The sequence below is a fragment of the Chenopodium album genome, chromosome 11 (assembly GCF_948465745.1).
Source record: "Chenopodium album chromosome 11, dcCheAlbu1.1, whole genome shotgun sequence".
NCBI classification, from domain to species: Eukaryota; Viridiplantae; Streptophyta; class Magnoliopsida; order Caryophyllales; family Amaranthaceae; genus Chenopodium; species Chenopodium album.
The window spans coordinates 33,832,553-33,859,233 of record NC_137844.1 but is presented as its reverse complement, the minus strand read 5'-3'; the positions used below and the strand labels follow the sequence as shown (position 1 = coordinate 33,859,233).

The 26,681-nt window shown below is 36.2% G+C and overlaps 1 protein-coding gene across 1 annotated transcript; it reads right to left on the bottom strand.

The window, feature by feature from the left end:
* Positions 1–19,536: 19,536 nt before the first annotated feature.
* LOC145567522 (putative gamma-aminobutyrate transaminase 3, mitochondrial) lies at positions 19,537–22,239 on the bottom strand. Its single transcript, XM_081626820.1, has 7 exons — positions 22,093–22,239; positions 20,811–20,931; positions 20,646–20,730; positions 20,476–20,548; positions 20,238–20,335; positions 19,890–19,982; positions 19,537–19,778 (listed from the first exon to the last, which is right to left on the bottom strand). Exons 2-7 carry the CDS (start codon positions 20,909–20,911, stop codon positions 19,671–19,673), a joined length of 558 nt encoding a protein of 185 aa, XP_081482946.1. The 5' UTR covers positions 20,912–20,931; positions 22,093–22,239; the 3' UTR covers positions 19,537–19,670.
* Between the last annotated feature and the right edge of the window lie 4,442 nt (positions 22,240–26,681).

Genomic DNA, 26,681 nt, shown 5'->3' with positions numbered 1-26,681 from the left:
GAATTTAAATAAAGCTTAAAAAATTAAAATTAACTTAAATTTTCTAATAAATTGAAGGAAAAGCAATGCTCTAATCTTTCTTTTCTTTCTTAATCCTTTTCCAATTCTTGTCAGAACCTTCCTCTTCATCCATCACTTTTGCTAAGAGACATCCATTAGAGGATCTACATTCGATTTTAGTATGAATAGTCTCTCCCACAGCTAAAACTCCATGCCTTTTCTCTACCCAAACCTTCTTTTCTGTAGAGTCCACTTTTCTTTTACCTTTGTCTTTATTAGCAATTTTCTTCTTAGGCATCACAGGAGTCTTAAACCCAACTCTTCCACCTAGGCGTTCCTTAGCAAGAATTTTCTTGTCACCAAGGCGAGTCTTCACGTTGGTCTTCTCTACATTGGTTTGGTCCTTTTGAGATCTACCAGTCAACCATTGCTTCACATCATTGGACAAAGAAGGTGGAACCTTTTGGATAATCACTTCCCATAAAGGCCTAGCACACCAATACTTGTCAAATCTTTCAACTTCTTGTGAAACGGGAAATTCATAAGGGCGACGAAGATCTCCCGTAGGAATGGTTTGCGCAATCCCATATTGCCTCTTTACTCTACAGGGATAATAAAAGGTCAATTTTTTCAAACTAGGAAGCCGGCAAAAGGGTTGGTTGTTACAACCAATCATCTTTTCAAGCTTCCACCAGGGAACGACCCATTTAATGGAGAAGTCACAACAGGCAAAAACTTTTCCCCACTCACGGTGACCCATCTTCAAGGAGAAACGTTTCTTTCGCCGAACAAAGCAATTGGGGGTATATTTGTCAATATTATCAGGAGAACTAATCAATTCTAGCCTCTCCATGAGCCACATCTGTAAAAAATCAATGCACATAATTAGTATTGCTATACAAAAATATGTTTTTGATTTTTGTAATTAAGAATATTATTTTTCTACCTGTAATAAAATTGGAGAGCCTTGAAGGGGTGCTTCTGGATTCTTTTTCAGTTCATCAACTAAGCATAGTCTCTCCAACGATTAATGGCATTGGATTTCTCCCAGATTTAATTTGTTCTAGCACATATATTATAATTGCTTGACCATCATTATTTTTACCACTAGTAAGAAGATATTGGCTAAGCATGCAAAAGAGGAAAGCTCTTCTCCTATAAACATGAAAAGATTCAGAGCGTGGTCTATCAAAATAAAAACGTGCAAATTCTTTTAAATCAACATTTTTACCATGCACTATGTTTTTTAGATCTTAACCCCTAAGGTCAAGGAAACGCTCATAATCTTTGTAATAATACTCACTCACCGTTAGCATTACCGCAAGATTTAATGAAGGAAAGCCTAGAATGGCACCAAACTCTTCCGGTAAAGGGCAAATTTCATCATAGCCTAATCTAAAGCAATGAGTATTAGGATCCCAATATTCCAAGGCGGTATGAATAAAGTCTATATCAAGATCTACCCCCTTTATGCCATAAATACCCCCCATATGGAAAACGTCAAGTTCTTTTCTCTCCTTAGCAGTTAAAGAACGACACCACTCACGAGTGAAATAACAAAAGCTCTTCTTAATTAAAGCCATGATTAATTTTTGAATCCAATTAATCTGTTCGAATTATACAGAAATCGTTAGATTTGGGGGCTATTTATAAACAATTTTTGGCAGATTTCGAATTCTGAAAGGATTTGGAAAAATAAGTCTGTCGCCAAACGACAAGTTTATCGCGTGGCGACAACGTCTGTCACGTGGCGACAAAGGAAACGCGTGGCGACAACGCGTCTAAACCAGAGACAATTACGCGTTATACAAACCGCGTTTTTCTGATTTCGATTCGACTTTGATTTTGCACATTACACCCCGTTATTCAATACCTCTATATACAAATCCAATCCACATGGCTTTTTTCTTTTGATTAAATTGAGCTTAGGCTTATTTTTAGTCGAAAACATTTTATTTTTCATTTTTTCTTTTGGGGGAGAAAGTCAGATACCCTCCATTGATAATAAAAATGACAAAAATTTTTGCGCAAAAATTAAGTCACAATTGCACACACTCACATGCACATAAAATGAAAAATAAAATGCAAAGATAAAACAGGCTTAATATAAAAAACAAAGTTTGTATGTACAATATGTCTAATATGTAAGTCATATAATACAACGGACAAAGTCCTATGAAGTCAAATAAATAAATAAGCACAAGTACAAACTATGGTGCCGGAGGCCGTAGATGATGAGGTACGCCCATCATATCAAAGAACGCAGTAGTCCAGGGTGTATGCCCCTCACCATCTCCTGACCCGCCAGTCGGCGGAAACCTCAGCTCAGGGCCAGTCCACCCAGGCTCACCCTGATAATCAATCGACAATGGCTGAAGCTGCAAGGGCTGCTGCGACGACGAGCCAACCTCGTACGTCCCACCACCCATTGAAGGAGCCGATGTCACGCCTCCTTGGCCCGTCGGCCCAGCAAAGACATCCTCAGGCGAAGAAACCGAGTCCTCGGTAGGAGCAGCCTCAGACCGGCCACCTCGGCCGCCAGCAGAAGTGCGATGACGCCTTGAGCTAGATCTAGCCGGCTCTCTCCTAGCCTCGGGTCTCGACCGAGTACGGGGTGAAGGAATAGGATGTCCCTGCAAAGGTAAATCAAGTCAGATACCAAGTAAAGGATATAATAAAAGGTGACACAAAAGAAAGACAAGAGAGATACCTCCTCAACGTCGTTCTCCCGACAGGTAGCTCGGTTCCGTAACCTCACGAGCTGGCTGCAAAAGGCGTCTATACACCTCGCCATAGCTGTCACCACCTCGCGAGAAAACTGTCAAAGGAATAAAGTCAGTAATAATACAGAACAAATACAAAAGCAAGAAAATAGATAAGCTCACCCGATTCTGGTGACGAGGAATGGAGCGCTCCACAAAACGTTGATCCTCGGGGGCTGGAGGAATCATCTCCTCGATCGGTCCGAACATACCCTGGTAACGGATAGACATCCTCGGGGGGATGAACTCCCTAGGCCCAGCCTGATAAAATAAAATTCAAATGATTAGAATTCACTTGGGGGCTACCTAATGAAAAATAAAAAGTAAAGCACACCGCTGCCTCCTCAGACAAAACAGGGGTCGGCGCTAGCAAAGGCAGCAAGTCATCATCGTAACTCTGCTCCGAATGGACATGAGACCGCCAGCGAGTGCCAGGAGACGACCGACTCGCGGAGTCACGCATCAACGCCTCATGAAACATATGTTGAGGCGGGCAAGTGGGGACGACGAAAACATCCGAGGAGTACTAAATAGCTACTCTCTCGCCAAGATACACTGTAGCGCCATACGTCCCCTGAAAATAACGACGCTCGGTAGTATACCGCGCGGCCAGCACAGGTATAGCCAAATCAGCCCATGGTCGGTATACCACGCCAGGCTCCTACAAAAGCACGGTGGAAAATGAAGGAGAAAGGGGGGGTATTTAAAAAACCCGATCCTGTCGCCAAATGACAAGCAGAAATAGTGGCGACAAACAGTTCCGGCTAGCGCTGAAGCGGCGACAGAGTGCAGGGCTCCATAATATGGTTATGTGAACCTCGTGCAGCGGTTTGGGTTCCTTGGTACGCTAGTTAGCCCCTCTAAGCAACGTGACATGATTTAATGATCTGCTCGATTACGATTAAATCAAGTGATCGACCTGGTAAAAAGTCTCACTTCGCTTAAAGCGCCTGAACATTGGCTCATTACAAAGGCACCGACATAATGGTTCATAAACAGCAAAGGCACCGATATAATGGTTCATAAACAGCAAAAGCACCGACGTAATGGTTCACAAGCAATCAAAAGCGCCGACGCACTGGCATAGCAAAAGAAAGTTCAAGCGAACTTTAAAGGATCAATAGGCGTTGGTCTTCGGTGATATTCTTCGGATTATTATCACAACAAATGAGGATGACTTCAGGCGAAGATATCTTCGACAGCGTTCCCTAGCTTGTGGAGGGTTGTCACAAACAACAGGAGGTGATTTTAGGCGAAGTTATCTTCGATCATGTTCCCTGGCTTGCGGAAGATGGTCACAAAGCAATGGAGATCGTTTCAGGTGAAGCAGTCTTTGATGGTGTTCTCTAGCTTGCAGAAGACTATCACAACAGAAATTGGGGGCAGTTACAGGCGTAGCGGTTTTCAGGCGGTATCCCCTAGCTTGAGGAAAATCGTCAGAACGGCAAGATGGCGTTCCCTAGCTTGTAGAAGGTCGTCAAAATAAAATGCAACAAATCGGTTACCTTTAGAGACGTGTGCTCGACGATGCAAGATACACGTTTCTTAACTCTTTTATCTGTTTTAACTAACGCTAGTTTGCAGGTATCGGCGTTACAAGAATAATTTGGGATCGCAGAACGTTCTGAATCATTCGCCGTCCCTATCGCTACTTTGACTTTTGTTTTCGAAACATGCGTTTCTCCAAACTCGGTCAAAGTGGGGGCTTCTGTAGACACCTATTTGTGTCTCCCCAAAATCAAACCCAGTGATGAATACCTTTTGCGTCGAATGATAATCGAATAAAGTGAAAGTGTGAAAGGTCAGGTGTTGCGGTTAGTTTTTATTAAAAACTCTTTCTTTCTGTTTTCGAAAAACAACTCTATTTTATGAAAATAGCCAATATAGTTTAGTTTGTTCCATGAAAAGGGTCCTATAATAGTGTAGTTGGATGGGGCTTGCAAAGAGCTATCCAACGATATATTATAAGCTCAATTCCGATGAATAATGAGGAAGTTATGGCCAAAATACTAAACTGGGCCCGGTTTGATCTTTATATGCGGCCCGATGATCTAGGGGAGGGCCCAATGTTAATTATTATTCCTAAAGTTATTAGAACTAATTGTAGTATTCTAGAATTCTCTAGAAAGTTCTCTTAAATTCTAATAAAATTAGAATTAATAATTATATTTTGATAAGTTTTACTTGGACGTGAAAGGTTAATACTTTTCTGAGGGTTTGGTCCTAAATCTCTATTTTCATTATTTAATTTAATTGTTTAATTTTATTCTTTTCCTTGAAGTTACTAACGCGTGTATTTTGTTATTAGAAAGAGATACGAGACATCAAAGTATGTAATCTTATTGCTCTATTCTTGTAGAAAGCATGTTTCAATTTGTTTAATTCCTAGTATCATGTTAGGATGTCTTTATTGCTTTCTAGTATCATGTTTAGGGTGCCTTTTACTCTTTTCTAATAGCATGTTAGTATCATGTTAGGGTTAAAGCTTTGATTTTTATTGTTTAGTGACATGCTAGGATTTGTTATTAATCTTGTTAGTATCATGCCTAGGATCTTGCTATTATATTTAAGCTTTATTATTAACATGATTATTATGTTTCTTGATCTTATATTTTATTATTGTTATTGCTTGATCACGTCCTCTCTTGCAGGATTAAAGGGAATTTGTACTTGTAATCACGCTTAATAAGATAATTAATAATCGTGTTTAGGGCTAATATGATTATAATTCAAGTGATCGCCAAAAATAGTTTTATTTGTGCATTAATATTCAACCAACATAGATAAATAGGTTTAGGGTTAACCTAATGATTGCATGTTAGTCAGAAAGCGCACATGAATACGAGAAGAATGAAGTAGAAGCCCATTTAGGGCAGGTTCAATCTCTTTTAGGTTGGATTTGTACCTTCATCCCCGAACCCTATTTGGTTTAAGACCTTTTGGAGTTGACGATCTCATGGATCGTTAAGGGGTGTAACCTTCACCTTGTGAACCGTTTACGAGTTCCTAAACCTTGTTGGCGACTCTTTTGCTCTAGCTTCCTTCCCTTTGGACGCCACCATGCTTAAGTGTATGATCACAGTGGGGTTCAAGTTTGGGGTAATGCTTGAAATATTCCCTACACATTAGAAAGCTCTTTTCGACCCTAATCCAACTACACCATTATTGGACCCTTGCCATGGACCAAACTAAACTGAATTGGCTATTTTCATAGGTTTTCGAAAACAGAGAGAAAGAAGAGAAATAAAAACTAACCGCAACACTAGACTTTCCACACTTTCACTTCATTCGATTATAACTCGACGTGAAAAGTATTCATCACCGGGTTTGGTTTTCGGGAGACACAAATGGGTGTCTACAGAAGCCCCCACTTTGACTGAGTTTGGAGAAATGCAAGTTTCGAAAACAAAAGTCAAAGTAGCGATAGGGACGGAGAATGATTCAGAACGTTTTGCGATCCTAAATCACTCTTGTAACGTCGATACCTGCAAACTATCGTTAGTTAAACAGACAAGAGAGTTAGAAAACGCGTATCTTGCACCGTCGAGCACACGTCTCTGGGAGTAACCGATTTGTTGTGTTTGCTGTTGTGAAAACCTTCCACAAGCTAGGGAACGCCATCCTGCTACTTTTGACGATCTTCCTTAGACTAGGGGATACCGCTTGAAGACTGCTACGCTTGTAACTGCCTCCAATCTCCGCTGTGATAGTCTTCTGCAAGCCAGAGAATCCTATCGAAGACTGCTTCGCTTGAAACGATCTTCATTTATTGCGATAATACTCTAAAGAATATCACCGAAGATCAACGCCTGTTGATCCTTAATGTTGCTTGAATTTTGCTGTTGATGCTTTGGGTGATGACAATCCTCTTTTCTTCAGGAACAGTTGTCAACACGACTCTTGTATGATGTATGACAATCCGATTTAGGGAAAGTTGTCAATGCCATGTAACAATCCATCCTTGGAAATGTTGCTACGATGAAGCGACAATCCGTATCTCGGAAAATTTGCCAAAATCCAATTTTGGGAAAAGTTGCCAATGCTTCGTAACAATCTGTCATAAGAACTTTGCTACGATTGACAATCCACATCTTGGAATATAACTCTTGAAAGCAATCCACCTTGGAAATTTTCCAACGCTATGCGACAATCCTTTTAGGAAAATATTGCCACTATTGACAATCCGCGTCTTGGAACATTTGCAAAAAAAAGTCGACCGACAATCCACTTCGGGAAAATTTGCCACTTACTGAAATGAATGACGATCCACGTTGAGGAACCTTTGCCGAAATTTATGATGAGTAAAGACCTACGACAATTCTTTGGGAATTTTGCCATAGGGAACTATGTGTATGACAATCCACGCTTGGAAACTTTGCCAGCGGTGATAATCCAATCATGAAAAAATTGTCGTTTAAGAAGAATGTGCGACAATCCACTTTGGAAATATTGTCAGTTGGGGATGACAATCCAATCTTGGAAAAATTGTCGTATAAGTGCTTGCTTTTGAACCGATGCCTTGGTGCTTGTAATGAGCCAATGCTGAGGCGCTTAAGCTAAGTGAGATGATCGTCGTCAGGTCAATCACTTACTGCGATTGTAATCGAGCCGACTACTAATCATGTCAATTTGCTTATAGGGGCTAACTGGTGTACCAAGGAACCCGAAATTGCTGTATGAGGTCCGCATAATCCAATATGGGGCCATGTATCTCATTGCTGCTCCGGCGCACGCTGGAAACCGCTGTCGCCGCGTCCTCGCTCTGTCGTCAGGCGATAGATTTTGTCGCTAGGCGACAGCCTTGTCGTCTGACGCTGGAGTCAGGTTTTCATTCGCGGTTTTTCGAAAAAATCCGGGAATGTTCTTGCTCACTGAAATGTACCTGCATTTATATTTTGGACTATAGGACTTTGCTTATCTTTCTTTAGGGTTGACCTAAGACTTAGTTTTGCTTGACTCATTGACTTGACATGACTCAAGGTATAAACTTGAATTAATGATGACTCACTTCGTGTGACTCCTGTGTGCATAGTGTTGACTCATGAAGCTCAATATGTACATGACTCGAAATGCAGAAAAACAAAAATTTCCGTCAGTGGAGGGTACCGACTTTCTCCCGAAAAAGAAAGACGCAAAAAGGAAGAAGCTTTTAATAGTGCATGTTGAATGAGCTTAGTCAAATGTTGTTTGATACTATCTCTCATGGTGCAAGGATTAACTCATCCTAGGCTATCTCAATTGTTGACTCAATGATGAAAGTATTTGGGTAACTTAGGCACGGAGGCTAAGCACTTCATACTTTGTGATGCAATGATGAGTGATGAGTGATTTATGACAAAGTATGCTTCAATGTTGTGTTAAGATTTCATGACAAAGGGTTCCTAAGGGAAGTATATTTGGTCATGTATCTGTGATGTGTGTGATAGTAACACTAAAGTTAGGCTGCAAAGGCTAAATGTATGGAAAGATATTATTTCAAGAAGAGTCAAATGATGGTGACTCTTAGGCTAGGTAAGTTAATAATGTAGGGATCAAGCCCCCAATTCTAGCTCTAAATGAATAGAGATGAGCATTGGAGATCCCTTTATATGATCATGGTGTGAGTGTGTGAATGTGAATATGAATGCATGTTTATTACAGCTGCACCCCTTTGTGAGGTTGCCTACATATCCGTTAGGAATCAGGCCAAACGTAGCTCTAGACGAACCTCGCACAAGTATGTGTATTCCTCAAACAGGTCTTTTGAGGGTTGTAACGTGGTTAGGCTAAAGGTTATAGAAGAAAGGGATATAGGCTCAAGACCCTAGATAAGCCCCCAAGGTGTGAAACCTTGCATTTGGATCCTTGTATTTTTATGCTTGAGTTTTCTCATTTTTGAATTCTCTTTTATATTTTTACTCTCTCTTTTTTTTTTCTTTTGCATTTTTTATTTTGAACCCTAATTGATAAGTGTGGGCAATCCCGATCATGCGGTCTATCACTCACTTGGCATTCATGTTTCTCAGGCACGGTACCGAGCACTCGATAAGAGACGCAATCTGAGACGTGTTCATATCAAAGACATTTTCATATCAAAGATATTGGAACACTTGCCCTTTTGTACACTTTTATTGTTTTTGCTATTTTATTTATTTTGATCTTTTGAAATCACTCAAGCTTTTTTAAAATTGCATAAATTGCACACTGTCCCATCCCAAGGTTATGTAGATGTGGGTTGAAGAAAGAAAGGTCTATTGTTGAACGAGGCTCAAAAAGGTTTATCAAAAGGATTGTATATTTGAAAGGGTGAAGATGATATGAGCTACAAGGGGTGCCTCAAATCATTGGTATACCTTGTGCTTAGTTCAACATGGATTTTTTTTTTTTTTAATTTTGTTTATGCGATGTAATGATCATATGCAAGGAAATAAATGCTCATTTTATTAAAAGGGGGGAAAGAAAAAATCTACAAAGTGAATCTAAGGGAAAATAGAAGGTGCCTATGCTAGACTTATTAGGGAAAGGAAGAATGAAAAAGAAATAGAAAAAGAGGTCATGAAATCTTGTCGTTGAAGCTCGCCTCTTGTCTTGTGCTTATCATCACCCGGTCTTCTTGCTAGCTAGAGGCAATGGGATCTTGTTTGCTTCTATGAGATCTTGAATAAGATTTTGGAATCTGTAGCATTCATCCGTGGTATGACCATTTCCTTGATGGTACTTGCAATAAGAATTGGGATCCCATCTCGAAGATCGCTTTTCTGGTGTTGGATCCTCGGTAGGGCCAATAGGTTTGATTAATCCTCGATCATAGAGACGATCGAAAGCAACATCATACGTCATTCCAATGGGTGTGAGTTCTCTTTTGGGTTTCTTTTTAGATCCTTGATTACCTATGGCTAAGACACCGTTATGGTCAAAGGTACGAACATTGTTACTAGAGTGGGCGTTTTCGGAAGAATAAGGATTGTCATTCTTCTTTCCTTTCCAGCCACTGTGGTTACTATTGTTAGTAGCTTTTTGCTTTGCGAGGTCATCTTCGATTTCGATACCGATGTCATAGACGGCCTTGAAAGTATTCAAATTATGTTGATATTTTAAATGCTTTGAATACTTCTCTTGGAGATTCTTGATAAACATCCTTACATATTCTTTTTCGGTGGGCACCTCAATCATCTTAGCGGAAGTTTCCCTCCACTTATTAAAAAAAGAAGTAAAGCCTTCATTCTCTTTTTGTCTTAGAATCTCAAGTTGTCTATAGTCAGTTTCGACTTGAATATTACACTTATATCTGTTAATGAAAGCGTTTTTTATTCCATCCCAAGTGGAGGTTTTCTCTTTATCAAGAGAAAAGAACCAATGTTGACAAACGGTTTCTAAAGACATTGAGAATAAAGAGTGAAAAATATTCTTATCAATCCCCTTAATGTTCATTATAGTTTCAAAGGCCCTTAAGTGAAAGTAAGGATTGCCCGTTGGCTGGAACTTAGGGATGTCATTGGCATTGAACTTCTGCGGAAGAAGCTCCTTGTCCATTGAGACCCCTTGTGAGCTAATGCCCTGGAATCTATAGTCATTGGATATTTTGCTCAAGCTTTCTTGCATGAGCTCCATTTGTTGTTATTTCACAGGGTCATTGATTTGAAGGGTTAAAGCCTTCAACACCTCAGTCACATTAGCCATTTGCTTCTTAAGCTCATTGACTTCTTCTTGACTTGCAATTATCTTCTTAGCTTTTCTTTTTCGACCGACTGGTTTATAAAAAAGTTGAACTTGAACGAAGGTGTTATCCTTGATTAATCGCCCTTCTCTCCTTGACCAAGTACTGTGGAAAGGGAAATTAGGGATAAGTTTTTAATTATTTATTTTGACTCTAGCTCTATTCAACATGGGAGAGAATTTGGAAGAGAATGGGAATAGATTGGACCCCCCACTCGAATGTCGGAAGACGACTTATGCATGAACCTAAGACATGGTCATGGTGACATATACAAAGTGTGTGCTAAGACTAGTGGGTGTAGGTGACATGCTTTGACTCTTGTGTATGACCATGAGACTAAGTGCTTATACTCAAAATATGACTACTGCTATTAACAAAATGACCAAACTGATTAATAAACTGATTAATTAGACTCGTCGTGATGACTCGAGCAAGAAACTAAACTGTCGCCAAAGCAACAGGACTGTCGCCGCACTCTGCAGTGTAGCGCCAGACGACAAGGTTGTCGCCAGGTGTTACACAGTAGTGTTTGGCGCTGCAGCCCAGATTTTTGCGCCATTAATGGAACATCGATCTGGAACTGATTTCAGTATTTTTACTCTAAAGGGACAGGCCTAAAGTCGTACTAAGTCAGTTTGGTTAATTTATTAGCCTTTAATTAGTCAAATTAATTAATTAATTAATTAGGCAAAGTCCTTTTAGTCATTAATTAGTTTATTTAGACTTAATCACAAGTCAAACAAACGGTTAGGAATAACACATAGAGTACGTACAAGCAAAGAATGCACAAGTAGTCCCAATATGATGCAATGAGTTTGCAACCTAACCATGGCTCTAGTTCTCAAAAGTTCAGGATATGGGTTAGTCAAAGAGAGTCCATGGTTATGAGTCCGGATGCACCGCGCGGAAGCCTTACTTTTGGAAGGGTTGGCGCGTGTGGATGGGACCCCGCGAGTTAAACTCGCTTCCATGGTTTGGTGAATTCAACATTCTCGGATGTACCCTTTGTTGCTCAGAGCGTTCAATCAGGTGAATTCAACATTCTCGGATGAATTCCCAAAGGGTTATGTCCATATGTAGAACACATATGGGTTTCAGAAAAGTGAGAAAAACTCAATCAGGAAGTAGAATCGAGCCAACAGTGCTAGAACTGGTCGAAATTAGAACTCATATTTCTGGCTCGGTATTAGAAGAACGCAGCGCCAGCCAACAGAGACTGTCGCCGTGATATAGCCATATCATCGGCGGAGGCTCTGTTTTCTAGACGCCAGTTCCTACATGCCTCAGCAGCTTTCTGTGTTCGTAAAATTTTTCAGTTTTTCGCAGCATTATTTCGGTTCTAGTTGTGAAAGATATTCCTCAAATTTCCTACGTGTAAAAAATCCTATGTTTTTGACTCATTACGGATGGTCTTTCCAATGAGAACCTTTTTTATGCATATGACAATAATGTTAATCAAAATTACGCACATGAAATACTTAGAACTTTTCGAGTCTCATCCACTCATTCTAAATAATTGCCAAAATTAATTTTAGGAATTGAAATAGAAATCCTCCCCAGTGGAGTCGCCAAAAAATGTAGGGAATATTTCGAGCATTATCCCAAACTTGAACCCCACTGTGATCATACACTTAAGCATGGTGGCGTCCAAAGGGAAGGAAGCTAGAGAAAAAGAGTCGCCAACAAGTTTTAGGAACTTGTAAACCGTTCACAGGATGAAGGTTACACCCCTTAATGATCTAGGAGATCGTCAACTCCAATAGGTCTGGAACCATGACTGGAAGTTCTGGGATGAAGGTACAAATTCAATCTAAAAGAGAAAGAATTCGTCCTAATAATAGGCATCTACTTCATTCTTCTCGTATTCATGTGCGCTTTCTGACTAACATGCAATCATTAGGTTAACCCTAAACCCGTTTAATCTACGTTGGTCTAATATTAATGCACAAATAAATCTATTATTGGCGATCACTTGAATTATAATCAAATTAGCCTAAAAATTATCTTATTAAGCGTGATTACAAGTACAAATTCCCTTTACACATGCATAAAAGGCGTGATCAAGCAATAACAATAATAAAATATATCAAGCAACATAATAATAATAATAATCATTATAACAATAATCATAATAACAATTATAATAATCATAATTATCATAATCATGTTAAAGCATAATATTAATAGCAAGATCCTAGGCATGATACTAACAAGATTAATAACAAACCCTAACATGTCACTAAACAATAAAAATCAAAGCTTTAGCCCTAACATGATACTAACATGCTATTAGGAAAGAAAATAGGAAGCATCCTAGAAATCATAATAGATATAAGCAAATCACCCTAAATATCATACTAAGGAAAGCATCCTAACATGATACTAGGAACCACAATAACAATCTTAACATGATTTCTATATCATAAGATCAATTAAACAATTAAAGTACTTACTTGGATGCCTCGTATCTCTTTCTGCACACGTTGGTAACTTTCACGTCTAGGGCGAAGGCAACTTCGAATTGGGCTAGGTGTGTCTAGATCTCGTGAATGCATAATTTTGTTTGTGAAAAGTTGGTTTAGAAAGAAAGAGAGAGTATCAAGAAATTCTTGATGAGAGTTGGTAATTAAAAACGGAGGTTTAAGGAGGCTATTTATAACGAAAATCAGCCGGAATATGATAAAAAAGAATCAGAGTTTCAAAAAGAATAAAACACGACGCTGTCGCCACACAAGCCTCTATCGTTGTGCGACAGCCTGTGGTGCGGCGCTGCAGGCAGTTTTTTCACACGTTTTCACATTTTTGATAAAATTAAGCGTACGAGGGGTAAAACTGTAATTTCATTTAAAACACTTCTTTTATTCTAAATAAAACTCATAAAACTCAATTATCAATGCTAATCACATTAGGATTCAAAAGAACCTTCTAGAAGATTCTAGAATACTATAATCAATCCTAATTGCATTAGGAATGATAAATCATAATAGGCCCTCCTCTAGATCATTGGGCCGCATATAAAGGCCAAACCGAGCCCAGTTTAGTAATTTGGCCATAACTTCCTCATTATTCATCGGAATTGGGCTTATAATATATCATTGGAAAGCTCTTTTCGAGCCCAATCCAACTACACTATTATTGGACCCTTGCCATGGACCAAACTAAACTGAATTGGCTATTTTCATAGGTTTTCGAAAACAGAGAGAAAGAAGAGAAATAAAAACTAACCGCAACACTAAACTTTCCACACTTTCACTTCATTCGATTATAACTCGACGTGAAAAGTATTCATCACCGGGTTTGGTTTTGGGGAGACACAAATGGGTGTCTACACATAGTAAAACCTTAGAGTGTTACACAATATTAGTAGTTTAATAATTTTTTTTGAATAAAGTGTAATCACTACTATGTAAGGAGGGTGTGCCCATCATAGGGGATCCTTCTGCTTAAATGCCCATGGCCCTTTAAAAGCCTAGGACTTTACACTTTTTAGGGTGTATTAGGATTTGAATCCCTAACTGTTTGGGAGACCTTGAATTGGAATTGATTCTATCATTACGCTTTTTTGTAAGAAACAAGTAGGAGTCGCCAATGAGTTTTAGGCAAACTCATAAACCTCGTTCATGTTTTTCTCCCAAGTAGAGTTCAGGGGATATTTAGCACGAATCGTAAGTTTACCCACGCCTAAATTGGTCTATGTGTATCAGAAATGAGTTCGGGAGCGAGGGTACTAAAATGACGTTCCCTTTAGGGGGGAATCGCTATCCTAGCCCTAGTATGGCCTCTACTAGCTCTTCCTTTTTCACAATTTCATCACCAAACAATATATGCAACGTGATACCTAAAAACTAAGTTAGTTGATTTTATTTACAAGCATCAATCATGTAGGAATTACATCGCAAAGGTCATTATTCTTATTTAATCAGTATTTGTGAAAAGAATGATAAATAAACAAGATTCGCCTTGACTTAGGTGATCAATCAACAATTAATTATTTAATTCTATTCTTTATTTAAAACAAGATACTATGTGGAATTAATTAATTAAAAGTTCGTTTAAAGTTGTCAAACAACACTAATTAATTAATTAAAAGTTATTTAAACAAGAAATCAAAGGTGATTGATCTAAGTGCTCGGGAATTTACCACTTCTCCTTGCTACATCTTCGTTTAGAACACTTATGGACTCTTTCTTGTTCGGGAACCTCCACCGTAGTAACAAGTATTGAAGGGGTGAGTATTTAGGACAAGAGGGTTAAGAGTACACAAGTTCACAAAGTTTCTGCCAGAGTTTTTAGGTTAATTTCTGTCTGTTGTAACCTTGTATTAAGCCTCTATTTATAGGGAATGGATACATTTAGGGTTTTGAGTTTTCTGCCGCAGCAGGTGTCGCGCACATCTGAATAGGTTGCGCGCGACAGCCCATCGCAAGTGATTTAGATGCCCTGCTATAGGCAGCACAACTGAATGTCTTGCGCGCGGTATTATAGTAAGATTCGATTTTTTTCTTTTATGAAATTCTGAATCTTCCGCAAGCGCATCATTAGAGGTTGCGCTGGGTGTCAAGCACAACTTTGTGAGTTACGCGCTCCAGACCAGCACGACTCATTGAGATGCGCGCGGATTTCTCTGCGGCAGCATTGATTTTTAACCTAGGCGCCTCTAAATCCGTCATAATTAGGTTTTAACCTCAGGCTTAAGCCTAATTATGATCGGGCTTAGTTAATTTGGACCTTAATTCATTTTGTTTTGGGTTAGGCTAGTCATTTTGCATTCTTGTGACTTAATTAGTTGACCATAAGCATTTTTCACGTTGATCCAACACAAAGATGGTTTTATTTATTGTCATAGCACTTCCTGTCGGGTCAGGAGGCCAAAAGTAGATGTGTACAGGCTATCACTCCTATATTATCAAAACAAGCCTTTTTACCTAGTACATGTTCAACCGGGTTTTTTTTTTTCAAATAATATTTTCCTTTAATCTCCCTCATCACACCTAACCACCATAACACACCACCTTCAATGGCAGCCCCACCCACCTTCCTAGCACTTTTACCTCGGAAACCCCACGAGCTAAACCGAAAACCCTACCATCCGCCTCGAAAATCACCCATCCACCTTGAAAACCCCATCCAAAGTCCAAACCACCCTAAAAACCCCACCTTTACCCAGCCAATAATAGCAGCTGAAATGGGGCGATTTCAGGCTGTGGCTAAAACGCTATGAATGCATATTGGGTTGGTATCATTCACATGAATGTGTTATTCTCGAGAAAAAAGCTAAGAGTTTTGGCATAAGGCCCATGAAACCCGACAATATCCCACTCAAGTCGTTGTTACTCAGGTCAATCGCTCAATATTGACTCACTTCCAACAGTTCCGAGTCCAGTGGGTACCTCAACTGATGTGAGGTTGTTGTAGGAGAGAGAAAGTTGATGGAGACTCGGGTGAGTGAAACTCACTGGAACGAGCTGCTGGGGAATTGAAGGCGGGGGAGGGAAAGGGGTATCGTGGCCGTTCAAGTAAGGAGGGGGTGGCCATTCAGATAAGGCAGTAGGCGAAGGGGGAAGGGGCGGCAATGGCAGTGACTACATGGGGTAAGGAGGAGGCTGGAGAGAGAGATTTTTTTTTAAAATAACTATTCTTGTTTTATTTTATTTTTTTTATAATTGTTTTTTTTTTTTAAAAAATAGGCTAATTAGAAAGTGACATGTGGCAATTCACCTTCTAAAACTGTTCACTAACTTATAAAATCAGTGAAAGGCTCATTTTGATAAAATAGTGGTGAAAGGTGTGGGCTCTTTCCCATGATACACAAAATGTGGCTCGTTTTGAGCATATCGAGCAAAAGTGGGATTATTATTTTCAATTTTTTCTATAATTTAGGTAATTTAATTGAGTTTAATATATTAGGATTTTGTTAATAAGTGTCTCAAGACATTAGATAACTAATTAATATATTACTTAAAATAGTATTTGAGTTCGAAATGCATGACAAAATCACACGATGATCAGTGTAATGTTAATTTTACTTTAATATTTTCACATTTAGTTCTCTTACCTAACTCTTCGGGGGTGCTCGTTAGTTTTCACCAATTAACCATATTTGTATAAAAATTAGCACCCTTGTGGACATATTGGTATAAAAATTATCGTCGGCGACATATTGGAATAAAAGTTAGTAAGTGGCTATAAATTGGCCTAAAAGTTAATTAAGTGGCGACTTATTTGTATAAAAGTTAACAAATGACGATAGAATGGTATAAAGTTAGCGAGTGATGATGTATAACCTTTTAACTAACCATAATAATAAGCGCAAACTTATTATTTCTCATAATTCGAGGCACAGACTTATAGTTGATATATTCCAACATTCCTTAGAATCTACTCACCGCCGTTTTTGAAAGGTTTTGTATGTTATTGCATTATTATCGAAGCATTGGATTATTCCTTAAGCATTTGATGAAACACCTCCAGAAATTAAAAAATAACCCAAGATATTATCCGATTTTCAAGGTAATTTTTGACATTAAATTTTAATTTTTACATATCATCTATGTATTTACATAAATTAATGTATGTAGTTTAAATTTAACGATTTATTATAGAATTGCATAGGAGCTATTAATGGAACTCATGTATCAGCACGTGTTCCACAAGATGATCAAATTCCCTATTGTTGAAAAGTAAAAAAAAGCCTACGATGAATGTAATGTATGCTTGCTCATTTGACATAAATTCACATTTATGATGGCTGGATGGGAAGGTTGGGCAAATGATTCAAGAATTTTTTGGGAAACAATTACAAATGTAGAAAAGACCAAGTATCCTATGCCTCCTACTAGAAAGTATCATCTTGTAGACTCAGGTTATATAAATATGCCAGGATTTCTTTCACCGCATAGCGTGGAGAACAATATCATTTGCGTGATTATAGAGGAAATATTTAATTATACACATTCTTCATTGCAGAATGTTATTGAAAGATGTTTTGCGGTATTAAAAGCTAGATTTCTCATTCTCAGAGATATGCCTTTATATGACTTAAAATGACAAAAATATATAATTTTGGCATGCTGTTCTATCCACAATTTCATAAAAATGTGAAAGGATGGAGATCCTTTGTTTGTACAATATGCGGATAAAAATGTCGAACTCGAAGATGATGCTAACAGTGGATCTGAGGACCTAGTGACTCCTTCTGTAAGTCAATAAGAACGTCAACGAATGGCTCATTTTCAAGATCGTTTGGCAACATGATTGTGGGAAAGACAAAATTTACAATGAAAGGTATCAACGAGAAATAAATATTACATTACATTTGACTATTTTATAGTTACTTTTTTTTTCTGTAGTTGTTCTTTCAATTTTGTTATAACCTTATTCAATCAATAAATTTATTATTGGAGTACATATATATTTCTTTTTGTGAAAATAAATAAGCAGCTATTTAAAAATATTTTAAAATAATAATAATAGGAAAAATTGTCAAAAATAATATGACTTTTCACCACTCTTCCAAAAATAAAACAACCATTTGATTATTTTCGAATAAAACGACCTTTGACATACATCTGCTCAAAAGAGAATAAAAATCGTTAACCTGTTAAACAGGTTCAACTGGACACGTGTCTTATTGTGATAGGTTTATATTTTATATTTTTATTTTAACATTTTTTTAAAAAAAATGATTTTAATTATTAAAAAACTTATTTTAGGTAGTGGTGGGAAGTGGGAATGAGGGGTGAATATTTGACATGCAGTGGGTGAAATTTACATTGTACACCAGGGTGTACCATGCTCATGGTACACCTGAATGAAAATTGTCATTCAAAAAAAAAAAAAAAAAAAGTCAGCTTCCTAAATTTATGCTTGAAGGATTTTTGTTATTTCCTTTCCATAATTTTAGTTTTCCATATCCATAATTGTTCATAATTAGTTTTTGAAAAAATAGAGAATTTTTAGAGAGAAAATAAAATTTCAAGACAAAGAAATAAAGTTTTAAGAGAGAAAATGATGGCTCATGGTGAATTTCGTCACGATCTATGATTGTCGATTTGCACTTGATGATCAGCAGATTGATGTTTTTGACAATTGGTATTTAATTTTAGATTTTGTCACCACCAAATGAGAAAGTAGTTTTTAATTATTTTTTTCAATTTATATTTCATAATTTTGTTGTTGATGATGATGTTTTTAGATTATTATATTTGTTCTTGAATCATTTTTAACGAATTCATCACTGAAAGAAAATGTAAAATTTTATTATTATTATTTTTTTTTTAATTTTTAAAATTTGTGTTATTTTTGGAGGTTGAAGATGAAGTTCATTTGGATTAGGATAAATGTTCTTTTATCAATTTTTTGGTCCATATTTGTTGGAATGAATATGTTCATTGAGTTTCACAACAAGAAAAGGGCCGTTTTGCGACGGAAATAATTCGTCGCAAACTGGCAAAATTCCGTCGCAAAGTGACTTTGCGACGGATTTCCGTCACAGGCATGGCGTCGCTCGAACTTTCGTAGCAAACAGTCCTTTTGTGACGGAATATCCGTCGCAAAACGAATTGCGACGGATTTTGCGACGGAAAGGTAGTTGTAGCTGAAAACAACATTTGCGACGAAAATTCCGTAGCAAGAGGAATCATTTTGCGACGGAATATTCCGTCACAAATTTTGCGACGGAATGTATTTCCGTCGCAAAATGGATTCTTTTGCGACGGAATAGTCCGTCACAAATTTTGCGACGGAATGTAATTCCGTCGCAAAATGAAGTTTTTTGCGACGGATTATTTTCCGTCGCATGTGTGCGACGGAAAATAATGCGTCGCAAAATACTCCATTTTGCGACGGAATTACATTCCGTCGCAAAGTTATTGTAATTTTAATTTTTTTTTTTTTGTATTTTGTTTTTTTTCCTGGAACCTGTATTCCTGCAATCCTGTTTAATTTTTTTGTATTTTGTTTTGTTTTCCTGGAACCTGTATTCATGCAATCCTGTTTAATAAAATACGTGCATTTAAAATAATTTCAGTCAAAAAGTCCACGCCCTAACATAATTCAAATATATACAACACGTAGCCGTAACTACCAAGTACGGTACATGATATTAACATATAATTAAACAATTATGGTATTCACATTGCACACTGTACCATGGTATCTGTCAAATGTAAGGAATGAAAGGGTAAAGTTCATCAATTCCTTTAAAATGAAAATTAGATATTACACAAGATAAGATGGAAAATTAACGAATTCATTCGAGCAATAATTTTTTTCTTCTTAGGTCTTCCAAGGGCATTGTTGTAGTACCAAACCAGCTTCACCTGCACACAAACAAAAAATTCCCTAACCCTCGTGTCAAGATAACACTCATAAACAAAATAACGCGTATGTTAGCACAAAACTTCACAGAGAACTTACTAGTTACTACTTACCTGAGTATCATTAGCTTCTGATCCACTATTTACAAAAAAGGCTTTTGCCATTTTTCGTGCTGTAAAAGTCTGTAAAAGCTCCTCAGCAAGATCCTGCAGAATTGACCAAATGATTACTATAAACAATTCCTCGAATTGGATGCAGGATGTCAAGAGCACAGAACAAATACCAGGCTTGCTTTCCTAACTTATTAGACCTTGACAAGAACATCAAACAACCTAATATTGAAACTCCAAATCTACAGTCTATGAAAGAGCTCAAGATCAAACTATTAATCATAACATGCTGAGTAAGAACTCAAAAGGTAACATGTTCTGAATGTGAAGAACTCTGTATGCAGCACTTACTAAAGACACTTTGGTAGTTTTATTCCAGAAAGAATGATAGAACGGCAATTTATTCAACTGCGCAGTCGCAGCAGCAACAAGTCGAGCTTCATTTCCTCCTGCAAGTTTCAGTCCAGGCATCAGACATAGTTGCAGCACAACCAACAAAATAGAACTATATATTCGAGGTAACAACAAAATCAGCATAAATGAATGATACTGAGGTATATATCTTCATCATATTAAGATCAATCAGTACCTAAGGCATTGCACCACAGGCCTGCAAGAGAATCAAGATACTTATTGCCATCGATATCATACACGTAGCAACCCTGCAGGAAGAAAATAAGTGTATTAGCACAACAATATAACTTTCAGTCTCTTGAAACTATGATACAGTTAATAGAAGTATGATGAACAAGGATCCACCTCAGACTTATCTATCACCAATGGACCTAATTCGGTTGTTTGCCACCCAGATGTGAAAGGTGCCAACATACCATGCCCTTTGAAGCTAAAACCACAAATAGAGACAGAACTTATGTCAGAGATGTGATCATCTGAATTATGATTAGAAATGAATTACATATATACCATTTCTTGCTTTCTGTAGTTGAGTCTACTGATGCATTACTTGCACTAGCATATCTGGTCAGTTTTGAGGCCCTGGGGGCAGAAATGGCAGCATGTTTCATTGTTTCTGATTTGAACTCGACTGCAGAATCGAAAATGCAGCAAACATTTGTCAGGAGTACATAAGGTACACAAAATGAGCAACTAGCCTAAATAATCCAGTCAATTGTAAAAATCAATTTTATCAAATGAAGCTAACATATATATGTCTGTTTTTTTTTTTTTTTTTTTTTTTTTTTGACAGAAACAGATATATAATGTTACATGCTATCAAATGGAATAATGTTAACAATGATCATGCAAGTAAACTAAACATTAAGCAAGCATTGCTAATGGACTAATAAGACTCTAAATTTGGCAGGAAGGACTCAAAGACCTTGATGGCCTTAGAGATTGATTGAATGAAATGTTTCATATTCGCGGTATAATCTTCAAAAGAGAGATGATATATATATATGTATAGTGTTTTGAATAAGGGAAATTTCAAGAATTATCCTCAAAAGACAGTGAGATATTATGTCGAAGTATTAATGAACATGATACATTTGATTCTAATTAGTACAAATTTATAAAGCAATTAATGATAGAGTTAGGCAGTAAATGTTGAATTTTGTTGAAGTGTTCAAGTAAATGACAGCTTAGTTTTCTAAGAAAATCTGAATTCATGATTGTCTACTCGTACTAAGGAATTTACTATGCATCATGCATGAACTACTAAAGAGAGCCACATAAAGGCAGACGATACAGTGTGCAATGTGAATACCATAATTGTTTAATTTAAACAAGTTTAAAGCAAGTGATGAAACACATATAATTAACACACAATTACCCACATTCAAATAAACATACATACACTAACATGTATTTTTAAATTAACATATATTTTAAACTAATCTAACATATATTTTAAACTAATCTAACATATATTTTAAACTAAACTAACATACATTATAAACTAACTAACATATATTTTAAACTAAAATAACATACATTATAAACTAATCTAACATATATTTTAAACTAAACTAACATACATTAAACTAATTCTAACATTGCAATATATCTTAAAAATTAAACTAATTCTAACATTGCAATATAAATTAAACTACACTACACTAAACACAAGTAATTAAATAATAAAATTTAGTTACAAATTAAATTAAAAAACATAATTAGAAAAAGTTAGGGTTTACATTAAAATTAAATTGAAAACAAAAACAAAGGGGGATAGTGGAATACTCACCGGGATTTGAGGGTGTTGTGGCGGAAATCCGGCTGCCGGAAGGAGGGTGGTGTGGTGGCTGCACACCGCCGGCGAACGGAGGGGCGTGAGTGGGCTTGAACGGAGGGGGTGGCGTGGGTGGGCGTGAGTGCGCGTGAGTGGGAGTGAACGGAGGGGGTGGGCGTTAGTAGGTGTGAGTGGCCGGATTCCGGTCGTTCCGGTGGCGACAGCGGCGGTGAAGTGGCCGGATTTTCTTTCTCTCTCTACGCTTTCCTCTATCTCTCTCTACGCTTTCCTCTTTCTGTTCTTCGTTTTCTTTTTCTCTCTCCTTCAGCGAAACTTCAGTTTTTTTTAAAAAAATTTAAAAACTTTTTGCGACGGAATTTCCGTCGCAGAATCCGTCGCAAAATGTTTTTTTTTTATTTTTTTTTAATATTGTTTTGCGACGATTATTTCCGTCGCAAACAAACTTTTGCGAGGGAATAAATTCCGTCGCAAACTTTGCGACGGAATTTCCGTCGCAAAAGTTTGTTTCCGTCGCAAAGTTGCGACGGAATTTATTCCCTCGCAAATTAACCCTTTTTGCGACGGAATTGTAGTCCGTTGCAAGGTTTCCGTCGCAAAATGACCTATTTGATTAATATGATCTTTGGGTCTAAAATTTATGTTCTTTATAGTCACAAATTATGTTCTTTGGATTTGAACTATGTGTTCTTTACGTTACAAACTATGTTCATCTAATTGCGTATTTTAAAAAAAAAAATCATCTAATTGTGTATATGTATATTTTTTGAAATCAGGATCATAAAGGTTGATGAAGATGACATACTTTTGGGACCTCTTCTATTGATGATTGATTTTTCGATAGATTTAAAGAACATTCGCTATATTAAGAAAGAACATGATCATATCATTTAAAGAACATTTTTTATATTATATACGAAATATGTTAATTCAAAAAATATTTCACAATAAGTAATGAACATTATGTCACAATAAAGGTACATTAAATTACAATCAAAGAACATAAATATTATATAATGAACATCATAATAGAGACACATGACCAAGATGTATATTATAACATAATATAAAAATATATAATTGGTTGTAGAGAATTTTTTTTTAAAAAAAGAAAGAGAACAGGAAAAAAAAATATTGGAATTTGAAATTTTGAAAATGAATTTTAAATTTTAAAATTTGAAATTTGAAAATAAAATCTTCATTAAAAATAATTTTAGAGAGATTTATAGAAAATTGAATATTTAAAATGAATTGACATTAAATACGTGGTAAAAATCAATTGGTAATTATCTCTTACCTTTTTTAAAAACTATTTCACCAAAATTATCACGTTCTTTATATTTTAATGTTGTATTCTTTTATAAAGTCGAGATGTTCATTACAAATATAAGTCATGTTCTTTCTGCTTTTTTTTTTTAAAAAAAAACTAGTTTTGATACAGGTGTACCATGCGCCTGGGTGTACCAACCAACAGTTATGCAGTGGGTCGTGATTGGTCATGGGAGTGGAGTTAGTTTGGGGTGGGGGTTAGGTGGTGATTAGGTGGTGGTTATAGAGTCCTTGGAAGGTTGGAAAGGAAATTGTGATCATAACAGTAAGAAGAGTGGGGAGGGAAGAGGAGAGAGAAAGAGGGTTTGTTTTAAAAAAAAATTAAAAAAAATAAATTTTCTAAAATAGAATAATGTAAAATAAAAATAAAATTTATGAAAATTATAATGTGACACCTGTCACATTTAACCTATTAAATAAGCTACCAACCGGTTACATTCTATTTTGAGTGGATGCATGTTAAAGATCGTTTTATTCCACAATAATCAAAAAGTCGTTTTATTTTTGGAAGACCTGTGAAAGATCATATTATTCTTGACATAATAATAATAATAATAATAATAATAATAATAATAATAATAATAATAAAATTATAGGTAGTAGAAGAGTTTATTACAGTATAAATAATTTGGTAGTATGAGAGTTGATTGTAAACTCAAAACTGATAAATGAAAACAGTTTTTAAAAACAAAGAATCAAAAAGTGAAATTAGTTTTCAGTTTTGAAAAAACAAAAAACTGAAAACTGAAAACGATGCCAAACGAACCCTTAGATGATATCGTTTATAAGTTGGATGATATCATCTAAATATAACTGGATGTGATATCATGTATATCAGCCAACAACAGAAACATATCAGCCAACTGATGTCTGATATGTTCCTAATATTAACTAATATCCAACATTAATAAAATCTTATCAACCAACAAAAGAAACAGATAAGCCAACCAAAGATATATGTCAGCCAATAAAAGGAACATATCATCCAACAAAAGATACATATTAGCCAGCAGAAGGAACATATCAGCCGACAAATAAAGCATATTAGCCAACAAAGGAATGAAATCAGCAAACAAAAGCAACAGATAAGCCAAATAAACACATACATCAACCAACAAAATGAAACATATAAGCCAACAATTAAAATATAAATATCATCCAACAATAACGATATCAGCCAACTAATAAAACATATCAGCCAACACAAAAAACATATTAGCCAACAAATGAAACATATCAACTAACAAGTGAAACATATCAGCCAAGCCTGCCGCACACCAAAGACCTTCTCAATAATAAGCGCATATTGTACACATGACTTATTCTTATATTTGTAACTCTACTTTATTGTTTTTCTATACCTTCTTTTTGCTTTAAATAATCATTGAATATTTTTTAAACATTATTAAAAGCGAAATAAAGCCAAAGAATAATAAATTAGGAAAAAGGGGAGGAAATATGAAATATAGAGGAATAATTAAGATTATGCATAGAAATTAATCTAGAAAAATTACAAGATTGAGCTTTGATTACATATATTTATGTAAATATTATTGAGCTTTTAATTTTTTTGCAATTTTCAATATTATATAAATAAATTTTCAGTTTTTCACTCAACTTCTTAATTATTAAACTAACATGCCAATTTCAACTTTTGAGATGTTAAATCATAAGAATTTTATCTTTCCTTTTTTTTTTTTGAGATTTTTGTTTGATCTTAAAATTTTTTTGTTATTATTTGCAAAAAATCTTAGGTGCATGGGTTGAAGAGTCAATTATTTAACGTTAATAATGAGTATTAAAACCAACAAAAAAAAAATAATAAAATAAAAATTGTAGTGGAATTAATATTTTAATGGAAAAGAGATGTGATAGAAAAATAAATCTAATCATATCTTCCCATCCTCTTTGAAAATCAATTTCACAAGTTCTCAACATATATTCTATTGTTTGGATGGGTCTCTTAGTTTGTCCATTTGCAGCTGGGTGGAAGGCTATATTCATTTTTAGTGTACAACTAAAGTTTTCCTAAACACTCTTCTAGAACTTTGAAAGAAATCTATGTACTTTTGCTAAATCTCAATGGTAACAAAATATTTAACAAATTCTCCCAAACAGCAATACTTTATACATTTCCTTAACATGACAATATTTTTACAATTAGCAACTAATTATCCTAATTAAACAATAATTTTTTACAAAATTAAAAATATATCAGAGCACTCCCATCAACCACCCCCATCCCCGAAAATCACACCACCCAACTCGCCTGAATCTAGAAACCCACCCCACCACTCGCCAGAACTCCACGCTGCGCCAGAACCCTAAATACCCTTTCCCCTTCGTAAACACCAAGGTAATCGTAATTGATGCATACTAATTTGCTTGGGTCGGTTCCTGCCATTATTGGTGATGCTAAACCACCCTAAAATTATGCAATTGAGACATTCTGGATTGCAAAGATTAGAAAAAGAATATTTGCTAAATCACCCTGATTTGAGTTTTTTAGCTAGGGTTTTGGTGTTTTTTTTTTTTTAATTGTTGCATGTTGTTTGTTTTTGCTACTTTTGATACGGGGTATGGTCTAAGAAGAGGGGAAAGGGGTTTTAGGATTCCGACACAGTGTGGGGTTCCAACGAGGGTCGGGTGGTTTGGCAAGTTGGGTGGTGTGATTTTCAAGGGTGGTTTTTGATGGCTAGCCGGAGGCATAGGGTTGGCTGGCGAGAATGCTTTGACGCTCTGTAATATTTTACAAAATAATTGTTTAATTACTGTAAATTATATTTTTGTAACCAAATATAAATAATACGGAGTATGTTCAACGAGTGTAAATTTATAAAAAGATAAGGGGGGTTTGTATTAGGGGACTGGGATTTTGCATTTCATGGAAATTGATGTCATATATATCAAAGTATTACAGTTGTCAGTTGGTACGCATGGAGTGTTAATTATCATTAGTTGAAAAGTGAGATACAAGTGTATGGAGTGGTTAAAGTTCATGGCACGATGCTCGGTCCACTTTTGACAACATAATATATGAATTTGTAGTTTCTTCATAAATTACAATTCATGGATCTATAACCAACAAACGAAAATAGTTTTGAAAAAACTAAAACCCATAAACCATAATCAGTTTTCAGTTTTTAAAAAACTTAAAACATAAAACTGAAAACGGTGCCAAGCGAACCCTAAGAAAGCAATTCTAAAAATATTGTCACGTTAAGAAAATTTATAAAAAGTAATGCTTTTTGGGAGAA